General features: G+C 31.4%; 1 protein-coding gene across 1 annotated transcript; it reads left to right on the top strand.

The window, feature by feature from the left end:
* The first annotated feature begins 563 nt into the window (after nucleotides 1-563).
* On the top strand, nucleotides 564-12,928 carry LOC134837328 (protein stum). The gene is made up of 10 exons (XM_063852698.1): nucleotides 564-976; nucleotides 2,283-2,636; nucleotides 2,703-5,179; nucleotides 9,639-9,864; nucleotides 11,646-11,802; nucleotides 11,861-12,111; nucleotides 12,182-12,302; nucleotides 12,357-12,483; nucleotides 12,538-12,732; nucleotides 12,798-12,928. The coding sequence occupies exons 1-10, from the start codon at nucleotides 564-566 to the stop codon at nucleotides 12,926-12,928; spliced, it is 4,452 nt and encodes a 1,483-aa protein (XP_063708768.1).
* Nucleotides 12,929-13,535: the final 607 nt, after the last annotated feature.

Raw genomic sequence — 13,535 nt, 5'->3', positions numbered from 1 at the left:
ATGAGCAATTTTAGTTGCACATTACGGCCCACAATCAACAAACACTGAATGGTTTTTGCATCAAATACTAAAAGCATGTTAATTTTACGTAACATTTAGTGGTTTTTCTATATATTGTTCACCCAATTTCTACTTTTGTACGTGCTGCATCACATGTATGTCGTGTAGTTTATTCTAAGGACTCGAAAAAAAAAAATAATAAGAAAAATATGAAAATTTGTAGTTAACCAATTACATTAAATTAATAGTAATAATAATAAATGTGCCATTTTTACCACGACGACCGAGTGTTCTAAAAAAATATATTTATAATGAATAAGTTATTGTAATTTCTGCCACCACGCACAACCCATACACGAAAGACCTCGAAAACATGCATGGAATTTGGGGTTTTTTCCGACAACATAAACAGCAGCAGCAACAACAAAGACGACAAGCTCAATAAAATAATAAAGCATAACGAGTGAAATACAAATAAAACGAGTATAAAAAGAAAAAAATTATTAATAAAAAAAAGAAAGAAATTACCGGAAAAGCATCATCATCATCATCATCGTCATAAAATGGAGCCGTATCAGTTGTCATCATCATTACGATCGCGCTACGACTATTACTACTCCATTTCGTCGCCGCCGCTCATGTCGCCCGCCTGTAACTACTATGACAATCAGGAAGCCAGTTTATTTGGGGATCCAGTGCCGCCAGCACCTTCCACAACCTCCGGATTCTCCGACACGTTTAGCAGCAGTCTTCTTGGGTCCTTTTCGCGTCACATTGATCCAAAACTGGCAATTAGTTGTGAAAAAGCCGATTTATGGCAGAATACAAACAAAAATATTTTCAAACCGCGCGCTTCAACGGCAGTTCAGCGATCGGATAGTCCGTCATCGCAATCTGTGACGTTGGAAAACCCAATGTACCGCACAAAAAATGTCCTGAGAGCAAGTACGAGTATGACGAGGAAACGACCGAGAGCGTAAGTTGATCTTTTTATTTTTCATTTGAGGCGATTAAATTTAATTATTTCAATTTTTGTTACAATTAAATTTTTATGAGGGGAGAAAAAAATTTTTTTTTTTAATTTTTGAACAAAAAAAAAAACGTTTAAAATTAATTGAGTTATAATTTCTTAATTTTAATTTATTTTTATGAATTTAATTTTAATTTATTTAATTGAAAAAAATAATTACATTTATCAATAATTTTTATTTAATTTTTTTTTTTAAATATTTAATTAATTAAATTTATTATGAAAATACACCACAATTAATTTTAATAATTCTCATTTTTTATTTAAAAATTGATTAATGTAAAATTTATTAATTAATTCCATTAATTTAAATTTAACATTAATTTAAATTTCAGTTTATGCCATTTTCTATTTTAAACAAAAAAAAATTATTTTAACTCGCCAAAAAGTTTTTTTTTTTTGTAAAATCTCGAATATTATTTACAAAACTTTTATTTAAATTTTTGCTTAAATTAATCTTAAATAAAGAGTTCAAAAATATCATACAAAAATTTATTTTTTTTTTTATTTTTTTTTTTAAGTTTATAACTGAATTAACTTTTAAAAAAATTTGCGGAAAAAAATTAATAAAAATTAAATAATATTTTTTTTTGAATTTTTAAACGAAAAATGAAGAACTTTCGCTATATTCTCAATAAATAAATAATAATTTTTTTTAATCTAATTCTTTATAAAAATTTCTCATAAAAGCAAATTTAATTAATTTTTTTGTGTGATTTTAATAAAAATTAATTTTTTTTTATTGTTTTTTAACTAAAAATATGAAAACATCTAAAAAATTTTCACTTTTTTATATTTTAAAAATTTTAATCCTGAATTTTCTCGAGAAAATCATATAAAAATGACAAAAATTGAAATAATTTTTAAATAAATTCAATCGCCTAACGTCTTTTTTTATTCATGGTCCTGTCCGTAAATCATTTTTCCTTATCTTATTTCTGAAAAAAATGAAGGATTATTAGTAGTAATAGTGAAGAGTCTAACGAAAGGTATGTTCTTAAGTTATGTTTGCTGTTCTATAGAGCTTCATGTTTTAATGTTCATTACAAAACCAAAAGTTAATGGCAATGCTTTCTTAATACGAAAATTTATTGCTACAACTGAAAAAAAAATAATTATTGTTGTTGTTCTAAATTCAAGTTAATTTTACAACTGAAACGTGTCGCGGTACATTGACTTGAAAAGCTTTCGTTTTTTTTTAATGTTCTTTGGCATGTACAAGAGCTCCATTAATCGTTTTCTCACGTTACAGGGACTACTCGATGATCAGCACAATTACGAAGGATTGTCGACAGCCGTCTTTCACGAAGATTGACTACCCCACGGACTACGACAGCGAAACAAATCATCATTCATACTGTCATTACGCCGCCACTCCTTCGGATAATGGATCGGAATATAATTACAATTCGCGTCTGATACAGTCGGCGTATCCGGGAAAACGGCGCGTTGTGGAAAGTCCGAGTGTGCAAAGTGTTTGTGTGAGACCGTACTCGCGGTTCAGTCAATATAACGAGTGTTGCATCGAGGAGGAGGACGAGGAAGACCGGATGACGCCGCGATCAGCTATTGTTTCAGAAATTGTGCCAATTGGGGATGGATATCGGTAGGAAATTTAACTTTTCTTTAAAAAAATTTAAAAATAAATAAAATTTTAAATTTTTTCTTTTAGGATAAAAGACGCTCGAACCCATAAAATTTCATCATTTTCGGTCATTAATGAGAAAGCAGCAAAACGATCTCGAAGTCCTTATTTAGTAGATCCCCTAAATGAAGTTCTTCGACCCAGATCTGCATCTTTAGACTCCACTCTGACACGACAATCGCGGAATCTCTTGTCTCCCGACACCGTTCGTGACTTTAAATTCGGTAAATTTCCGCGATCGCAAAGCAGTTTGCTGCTAAGTAAGAAACGCGCGCACGAAGCAACAATTATTCGTCCGGAAAAGTTCAAACAGGAACCAAATGCGACAATTGGCAAGTCGCGTCGCACGTATCACGGCAAAATTCCGCAATATTGGAAACGGGCGGGACACGATGCGCGCGTCATGAACAACCTGAGAGAATCTTCGATGGGCACCGACATTAGCACAACCTCAAAGACTGAATCCGCCGACAAAACTGCCACCGATCCGAAAAAGTCTTCCAAGCTTCTCAACATTCCGAATCCGACGAGTAAGCAGCGCGGTTTGTTGCGTCAAATGACGAAGGACAGCAACGATCATTACGAGCCACGTGACGTGACGCGGTCAAAAAGTGCCATTAAAATGCCCGTTATGACGGCAGCACAAAAATTGGCTGCGGAACGAGCGCGGCGAGCAAAATCTAATTCGCCGGCGCCCACGCGAGACAACGAACCGCAATTTCTCGAGGTAAAAAAACGTTTAAAGACCCCGTTTGAAGTTGTCGAGAAGGATGTGAAAGATCCAGCACCTGAACCGCCGCCAAATGTGAAAGGAAAAGTCTCGAAAGCGAGTAACTTGTCGCCGATCGCGGGAACGCCAAGCAAGGAAGGCGAAGAGAAAAAAGACAAGGAAAAATCAAAGTCCTCCAAAAATAAAGATAAATTAAAGGAAGCAACGACGGTACGAGGACGCCTAAAAATTGCCGTGTCTTCGGGCAAGGAGAGAGATAAAAAAGATAAAGACAAAAAAGGGAGCGGCAAAGAAAAAAGCACATCGCGCGAAAAATCCGTCGATAGTGCAGGCAAGAAAAAAAGTGCAGTTAGCAGACAAAAAAGCACCGAAAAGAAAGACAAATCTTCAGCACGTGACAAATCCGCGCGAAAATCCGGAAGAGATTCGGAAAAAGAAAGATCGACAACACGAGAAAAGTCTGCAAGAAAATCCGCGAGCAAAGATCGTCTCGGAGTTTCAGACAGATCGAGTGCGAAATCAACTCGTGGCAAATCTGGAAGAACTTCTGCGAGACCTGACAAAGACAAAGATAAAAAGGACAAGAAAACATTCAAAGAAAAGGGCTCATTAATCAGAAATCTCGGTTTTTTACGTGGCAAGAAGAAACCTGAGAAGGAAAAATCCAAATCGGCTTCCTCACAATCGGGCAAAGATTCTGCCAAATCGCGCAAAAGCACTGCCGTCGAACGCAAAGGACCAAAATTGAAGTTGCAAAAGAGCACATCTGCCGGCACACTGAAGAGTCAAGACTCGATCGACCTCAAAAAGGAAGCGGAACTCAACAAAGCCTCCAGTTTCCGTATGAGTCGCAAAGATTTGACGTCAGCTCTTTCCACGCGACTCAAATCTGCGATGAAACGTGACGGAGACTCCAGCGGGCAAAGTAGCAGATCGTCTTCGATTTTTAGTTTGACTCGCATGAAGGCAATTTCGCACAACAAAGCCAACGAAATCCGCAAAGTTGTGAAAAATCGAAGACTTGAACAGGAGTTGATTGAAGAAGATGCCCGCAAATCCGCGAGACGTCTCGAAAAAATCGAGTCAAAGGACAGTTTGATGTCGCAAGCAACGGCAGCGGGCGACACCCAAAGTATCACGAGCAAAAAAACCGTTATGAGCACTGGGAGCAGCACATCGCTAAAACGCCTCAAAATCGGAACGCCTAAAGGGGGCGTGAACACGACAATTCTCGCCGCGAGCGCGAGCAATTTAACCGGCACGGTAACTGAGTACTTTGACCAAAAAGAAGTAGGTAAGAATAATAAAGACGACAATAACACTGAGATCGGAGCATCAGGATCTGACATTGCGATACTTGAAAAGTTGAAAAGTATTCAGCGTACAGTGAGTGATGCTGCTGACGAAATCCAAAAAACTATCGACGAGAATTTGACTGATTTACAAACTTTAGATAGATCGGTGCCGCCATCCGCCAAGTCCAAGGTGTCAAGCAGGGGCGGAGGAGGAGATGATGGCGTCAAAACCACCTCGAGTCGCATTGTCTCTCAAAAATCCTTCGAAAATGAGAGTAACAACAACAATAACAACAACGTCGACTTGATTGACGTTGAGAATAACAATACGATACCGATGGTTAGTAACTACGAAAAGGACGCGATGCAAGCGAATATGAGTCGCATCGATGTCAAGAGCGACAAAATGTCGATGAAAAACGACATGGATAAAATTGAGAGTATGCATAGCCCCAAAATGACACCTATGGCGGGTCCAAGTACGAGCCAAATGAAAATTAGTGGGTAAGTTACGAAAATTTACATTTTTTTAATATTGCAACTTGATTGGATACGCAATAGATTAAGACGAAACCGCGGTATGACAAAGGTAAATATGCCATAAAACAGTGAATGAATGAACGTATTAAAGAAAAAATGACATGCCAAAGTTAGTAATCTGTGTTAGATATCATGACCTAAACAAAGGATATGAATAACACGAAAAACAATCGTAAGAAAATCAGAACAAATTCGTAGCGGAAAGAAAATGACTTAAATTTTACTCGATAAATTTTTAATTTTCATAAAAGTAAATTTTTAAAAAATGTATTTAAAAGTAATTTTTAAAAATTTAATTTTTTTTAATTAAATTTATTTAATTTTTGAATAAAAAAAAAAACTATAAAATTTAATTTAATTTTAAAAATAATTTTTAAGAATTTAAAAAAATTAGTTCAATTTTTAAATTAAAATTAATTAAATTTTTGACTAAAGTTCATTAAATTTTAAAAATAAATTTAATCTAAAATTTAATTTAATTTTAAAATTAATATCACTAAATTTCGAAATTAAAATCAATTAAATTTGAAATTAAAATAAATTCAATTTAATTTTTTTTAAACATTTAATTAAATTTTTAAAATAAATTTATTTTTTATTTTTCTTAATTAAGTTTTTAAAATAATTTAATTTAAAAAATAAATTTAATTATTTTAATTATTTTTTTTTAGTTTCATACACAAATTTCAATCAAATCCTTCCAGTCGGGTCGAAAAATTCGACCAAAATGAAGAAAAATATCGCGTGACATCAACAAACTAATGAATTTAATTAACACTGCAACGCCGACTCTCCGTTGTAGAAAAAAATTCTCTCTCAAATCCGAAGCTCTCTCGAGCAAAATCAGGATTCGTTACCATATTTTAGCATAAATGCGTGTTAAAAACGAGACGACTGCTCTACTTTTTATTTCATACCTAAAAAAAATACAAAAAAAGAAAAATAACAAGTTACCGGTAGTACACAACACATCAAGTTACTTAATATATTTTGACGCCGTACGAGTTCTTCACGCTCCTAAATGCGTGTTCTGATTCCATGTTCCGATAGCCTCAATATCTTGCGTCGTTAAATTACAACTCAAAAAAAAATGTTCTAATTAAAGGGAAAAAGTATATTTTCCGTTCTGATTTTTCGCCTTGTACGTCATGAAATTTAGAATTTTTTTCCATTATCTTAAGCGAAAATATTGACCCAACCCAATAAAATTTGAAGGAAAGGGCAAATAAATCACAAAATTTTAATGGATGATGAAAAATTTTCAATTACAGTGTGAAAGTAAATGTTTAGGCACGAAACATGCAGGCCCACACCCACTTGAAAAATTGGATTTTCTGCATGTTTTTTTTTTTTAATTTAATTGGAAAACGGGTTTTTTCAATCATGATAGAAGCATCATAAAGCAATAAAGTAATTTTAGATATCCTTCGGTTGTTCCTTTTGCATGTCATCATGCATGAAGATATTTTTAACGGATAATTTTTTAGGTCTATTGAATTATTTTGACATAAAAATTTAAAAAAAATAATAAAATTCTTGGCCAAAAATGATTTTTAAGCGAAAAAATACTTTTTTTGACCAAAAAAATTTTTTATGCGAAAAAAAAAATTTTTTTTGAAAAAAATTTTAAAATTTTCTTCTGTCAAAATAATTTTAAAGACTCAAAAAATTATTTTTGAATGAATTTTTTAACAATTTTTCAAGACTCAAGCCCCAAAGAAGCTCCAATCAGGTAGGTGAAAGCTTCCACACTGAATTTCCGTTTAAAAAAATCACTAAGCACGTGTAGATTGTTACTTGTTTATTTAGTCAATGCATTTTTTGTACTTTTCACGACGTTTTGCTTGACCTCCTATAAATTTAATAACCGGCCATAATTATTATAATGTAGAAATAATAGTTGGAAATGAACCAATACCGTAATAACAGAAGAAGACGATGAAAAAAAGTCGGAAAATCGTCTTCCAAGCAACAAAAATGCCTACCCGCTACATGTAATTTAACGAAATTCATTCATACCATATCATTAGGAGAGCCAAAAAGAAGCTTTTGCGCCGAAAGCTTTTTTGCCATACACACGTACAACTTTTCCGAGGGAGTAAATGTAAGATTTGAGTGTGAGCATAAGAAAGGAACATGTTTGTTTTCATTAAAAAGTACAACTTCGTGGCAAGAGCGGCAACGAGGAAGCCCGAACTCGTTCGTGTAGGCAATAATTAGAAATATGGTAGGGCCTAAAGACGTTTTTATTGTTATTGTAGTAAAAGGTGTATGTTAACAAAAATTGTTTAAAGGAAAGTCTTCATAAAATAGCAATAATAAAGGTTTTTGGTCGGCATGTTTGATAAAATCTCGGCTCGGAAGTGTACAAGTTGTTGTCGAGTAGCGTACGGGAAAACAAAAGAAAAGGGGAGGTGGAAATTTCGTACGTTCGAGCACGCTGTACTGAGGGTTTATAAAAATTATTTAGCATTTTTCAGCGACTCAAGTGGAATGTGCTTAGCTGGACACTGGTTAGTGTTGAAAGGAATGTTGTTGAAAAATGTACATAAAAAATTGTTGAAACGAAAGTTGTAAATATATATTTGAACTGTTGAAAAATACACAAAAATTTTATTCAGTGATATTTTAAAAAAATAATTTCGGGGAAAATAACGCTTTTTTATTGAATAAATTAAAAAAAAAAATAATTTTTAAAAAATTGTGATAATTTCAAACTCTTGAAAAATTAAAAAAAAATAAATTACCACAAAAAAATTAATGAAATAGATAAAGCGGAAAACTTTGGTAATTAATTCCACTATCAAGTCAACAAAGCAAGAAAAAAAAACTGTTGGAAAGTTCAAATAATATGGTATACAGTATAACTTTGCAAGGTGACGACGACTTGACGAGAGTAATTAGTAGGTAAGCGCAGTAAATTAACACGCAAGACGATGAAAAAAAATTGAAAGTTATACCCCGATGTTAACCCTTTCTTCTTTCACGAACAATTTCGTTGACTTGACACACATTTGGGGTGAAAGAAAAAAAATGCTATATTTTGTTGTGTCGTCATAAAATTTGAGGTTGCTCGTAATAATGTAAATCAATAGAGGAAAAATGTGTCGATGTCGCATGTGTGAGGTCATCATCAATGAAAGTGTTTTTTATTTAATTTTTTATAAATATTTTAAGCAATTTTTAGTTATTTTTTCAAAAAAATAAATTAATTTTTAACTAAAAATAATTAATTTAAAAATAAAATAATTAAATAATTTAAAATAAAATAATTAATTAATTTAAAATAAAATCAGTAAAAAATTTTTATTTTTAAATTGAAAAAAAAATTGATACCTAAATTTTAAAAGATTAAATTAATTAATTTTTAAATATTTAATTTAATTTAAATTAATTTTTTATTAAAAAAAAATAATTAAGAAAAAAAAAATTATATAAATTTAAAATATAAAAATTTAAGTTTTAAGGATAAAAAAAAACTAAAATAAATTTTAAAAATAAAAACTAAAATTCAACAGCATAAATTAAAAGCTTTCTTTTAAATTTTTAAATTTATTTTAATCAAATTAAATTAAGAACCTCAATCAAAATAAAAATTTATTGACTTCTACAGACCTTTTATTAAAACGTTATAACGCTATTATTTTTTTTAAATCGATCTTAGGGGCGTACCGACCCTAAAATTTGGGTGCGGCGATTTGAAAAAATGCGCCTTTTTGGCTTTTGGCGCCCCCTCCCCCTTAAATGTTGATCAAAAATTCCTTAAATTTTTCGCTTTTTAGATAAAATTTTTGAATTTAAAATAGAAAAAGTGAATTTGACGCTCTAAAATAAAATTAAAAGATTGAAAATTGAGAAAAAACATGACAAAATAAGTTCAAATTGGGTTCAAAATTAATGAAAATTCTCAAAAAAAATTTTTTTTTCATTATTTCTCATTTTTTTTCCTTTTTCTCCCCGAAGTTGCGCCTTTTCCTTTTTTGCGCCTGCGGCGGATTGCCGCACTCGCCGCACCCTTGTTACGCCCCTGACTTTGAGTAGTAGCAAAGAACTTGACCTCACCAAAATATTATAAACGAAACAATTTATGCATCCATCGGCAGTACCGGAACACAAAAAATGTTTGCACAAACCCATTATTACGGGAAACGCTAATTTCAGTCGGGAACTGAAGTCCCTTCGTATCACTTGAATATATTGACGAAAATTAACATGTTTATTTATTACTCTCCGTATAAATTGCCAAAGGACATGTTAATTTTTCGCGATCCAAGGAGGTTCCTTTTACGAAGAAAATTTTGACGAGTCAGTTGATTTTCATTTTTCATGCGGACAACAACAAAAAAAAAGGAAAAATCTCGAAAAAAACGCGTTAAATGTGGCGAAAACGCATTTTAGAACGACAAAAGTCGTCCATTGAAGACGAAGAATCCGCTCATCCATCAGAAGATGAAACGCGTTCGCAACATTCTGAAAATTCGGAAGAAGGTTCCGACAGAAGTGGCGAAAGTTCAGCGAGATCTGATCGTTCTGACCAATCGGAGGGCTCTGAAAGGTCAGATCGATCGTCAGCTACTTCCGAAAGTTCTGGGTCCTCGCGATCGACAAGTTCATCAGATACGAGGTAAAAAAATACGAAGTTATATAACGAACACAAAAAAAGTAATTTAAACGAAAATTAATGTGGAACGGAACTAATCAAGAGTACAAAAGAGAACACTGCATCGAATGAGGCAATTTAGAAAGTTTTCCGAGCGTTTCATTAGCATAACAATTAAAAACAATTGTTCCGACTATCATAAACCGATTATCAAGTTCTTTAATATTTTTAGGCCGAAACAATAATCTAAAATGTTTTCAATTTCCTACCCATCTTGAGGAATTTTTAGCAGAGATATTTTTATCGAATATCTAAAATTCAAGAAAATTTTCAAAATTTAGTACTTTTTGGTTCAATAATTTCACGAAAATGAAATAAAAAATCGTTAAAATAAGTTCAAAAGTAAAAATTTTATTAAAATTTCTATTTTTAGAATGAAAATTAAACGAAATTTGAAAAAAATTTGAATACTAGGCTTTTGCACAATATAAAAATCAAGCAAAATTTCACTTATTTTATCTAAATTTTTATTTAAAAAAAATTAAATGATTTAATTAATATTTTTTTAAATAACTTAATTTAATTTAAATAAATTAAAAATTTTTATTTAATAAATTAAATTAAATTTAATTATTTAATTAAAATTGAATTAAATTAATTTTTAAGGTTTAAATAATTCTAGAACTTGATTCTCTAAAAATATTTTAAAAATATTAAATTTCCATTAAAATTGTACTTTTCAGCTCGATTTTTATGCTTTTTAATGTTCAAAAAATCTAATGAAATCGAAAACATTTTTAACTTTTGCAACGGCCTTATATGAAAACACTCGTAAAATATAAAGAAAAAGTGCCGAACAATTTTCTCGAATACCAAACCAATAAAAAAGTGAAGGTCACACCAAGCACATTGAAAAAAAAATGTATTAATTAACGTGAGCAGTCAACTAACTCCCGTTTTGATTTATGACTGGCACGAGAAAAAACGTGGAATAATAATTAAATATAATGAAAAGCAAAATCCTTGTTTAGAAACATGAAACGTGTAAAAAAAGGTTAAATGCTTTGATGGATTACTGGATAATTTTTTATGTCTAAAAAACCTTGTAATGCTTGACTTTTCACTGTAATTTAAAGAAAAATTATCAAAAAATTTTCCCCGTTATCAAATCAAAGTTTTGCAACAAATTGTAAAAAATACAGGAAACGCCTCTAATAAACTTAACTTGCATCGCTATTAACTAACTGCTTTTTTGCGATGCATTTCTGAGGGGAAACTCTTGTAAATTAATCAATTTGTCTTGCATTGCGACGTGGCACAGCGCTCGAACAAAAAAAGTTAAATGCAGGTATACTTTTTTTTCAAGTTCCTCAAAACAATTGCGATAACTTGCATTACGACAAAAAAAAAGTTTTCCCACATATCGCATTAGATTATCATGCGAGCGTGACTGAAAACTTGTGTAAAAGAAAATTTATTGTTCTGTGTGGGTGCTTAATTTTGTGTGTGTGTGTGTTTTTAAAGCCAGAAAAAAATTACGTGTCTGCGTTTTTTCTTTACATTTCTTTAAATATCGCATTCCATGGGGTGGTTTAAACCAAGTAGCGGCAAAGTCATTATTTTTAAATGGATCACTAAGTGTTTTTGTTTCGTTGTGAAATGAAGAAAAAATGATCTAAAATCTTTTCAAATGGAAAAAATTACAGGTTTAATTGCTTTTTAAAATTTATTCATGGCTTAGCTTTGGAAAAAAAATTATTTCAATGCATTTTCTAACATTTTTCTTTGTAAAATATTTTTTTCAGTTCTGATGATATTCAAGACGAAGCTAAACAAGGTTGCTTAGGTAAAATTTGTGGTCCGTGCAAACGCAAGAAGCCTGACGACGACAACGAAATGCAGCCTGGAAGTAAATTTGCCGCCCTAAAGAAACTTAATTGTTTCAAAAAACAAAAGAAAGAGGTGAATATTTCAATTTTTTTACAAAAAAAAAATAAAAATTTATTTTATTTAATTTAAGGGCTCGACGGCGACGCTACAATCAAAGGACAGTCAAATGATGGAGAAGCCTGGTTTGTGTACGAGACTTTGTTGTTGCCGGCGAAAAGATAAAGTCAGTGAGAAAAAATCTGTCACAATGATGGATTCTGAACCCAAAAAAGGACTTGCGAAAATTTGTCCATGCTTTGCGAAGAAGGAAGATAAGATGAAGGCATCGAAAGCATGGTCGAACAAGACGAGCATGAGTACCCAAAGTGCACCAAAAAAGGGGTAAGTATTTAATATTTTTATTTTTTGATTCTTTTAATAAATAACAAAATTAATTTTTTTTTAAATTTAGATTTTGCGCACGTTTATGTGAAAAATTGATGTGTTGTCGAAAAAAGCCAAAAGAAGAGGACAACCGAAGAACGAGTATTATCAGTAAGAAGCCAAGTATCGGACCGACAGTCAAAACTGAAGTAAAAATAACAATTTTTTTAAAAGAATTTAGTGATTAATTCAATTTTTGACAGGATTCCGGACCCAAAATCGATGCAAGTCTAGTCGAACATGCGTCAATGATGCGAGCGGCAGTGCCGATACTCAAAGTACCATTAGCGTGGATTTGTTGCGTTTTAAATATAATTATTCCGGGATTAGGTAAGTTTTAGTTTTTCACTAAAATCGTTTTTTAATCATTTTTTTTTTTCAAAGGAACCATAATTTCTGGCTGGCTGTGTCTCTGTTTCGGACATCCCCGATTTTCCACAAGTGATAATTGGCGTGGAAGAATTGGAACGTTCATCATTAACATAATTGTAGGTGTCTCACAGGCATTTACGATTATTTTCTGTCTCGTTGGATGGGGATGGTCAATTTGGTGGGGCATGATGATGATAGAATTAGCAAGTAAGCACCATTTTTCATCGTATTTTCTATAAATTTTTATAAAAAATCAAAATTTTTTTTCATAGAAAAACATAAAAAACTCTCAATGGACGCAGCAATGGCAGAAAATGTGGAAGAAGGCACGATATCGAGCAATAAAACGGGAGCAGGAGCAACAAACCCGCCAGCAGCTGTTCAAAATAACGGCGCACGATAAGAAAATTATTAAAAATTGGTTTTTGTTGTTTTCTTACCTGTACATTTTTACAAAGAAAAATAGCTTTTAATAAGTTTCTTCCTGTCAAAATAAATATTAGCATGTTAATTAATGATAAAAAGTGACTTACTTCATTGATTGAAGATTTTAAAAAGGATTTTTTTTAATAATTTTGTAAGTTATAAATAAAAGACAGTTTTTTTTATCTTACGATACAATTACAGAACTTTATTCATGGTTCATTCAATCATAGAGAGAAGAAGAAAAAATACAAACACATCTCACACTCATTAATAATAAAATAAAATAAAATTGTAAAATATAAAGGATATGCAGTTGTAAATAAAAATTTATTTAAAAATTTGAATACCTAGTTCTATTATTAACTATTATTATTTATGATATTTATATAAAATAAAAAAATAAAAACAAAGAATTGTATTTTTTTCATATAAACTTGAGGTTATTTTTTTTTATAAAAATATGCTATGTGTGTGTTTATAGAGATAAATGATATCCAAAGGAAAACGTTATAAAATTTTGGGGTAAAATTTTCAATAGAAAATGTAAATAAATTTTCTGTACTTTTCTTTTCTTATAATATATA

The sequence above is a fragment of the Culicoides brevitarsis genome, chromosome 1 (genome assembly GCF_036172545.1).
Source record: "Culicoides brevitarsis isolate CSIRO-B50_1 chromosome 1, AGI_CSIRO_Cbre_v1, whole genome shotgun sequence".
NCBI lineage: Eukaryota > Metazoa > Arthropoda > Insecta > Diptera > Ceratopogonidae > Culicoides > Culicoides brevitarsis.
This window is presented reverse-complemented; position numbering and strand designations above follow the sequence as displayed.

Excerpts from the sequence above, each read along its gene's own strand:
- LOC134837328 (XM_063852698.1), top strand. The coding sequence starts at position 564 with ATGGAGCCGTATCAGTTGTCATCATCATTACGATCGCGCTACGACTAT. Across the intron at positions 12,112-12,181 it reads CAAAGTGCACCAAAAAAGGG|ATTTTGCGCACGTTTATGTG; the intron begins GTAAGTATTTAA and ends TTTTAAATTTAG. Across the intron at positions 12,733-12,797 it reads GATGATGATAGAATTAGCAA|AAAAACATAAAAAACTCTCA; the intron begins GTAAGCACCATT and ends TTTTTTTCATAG.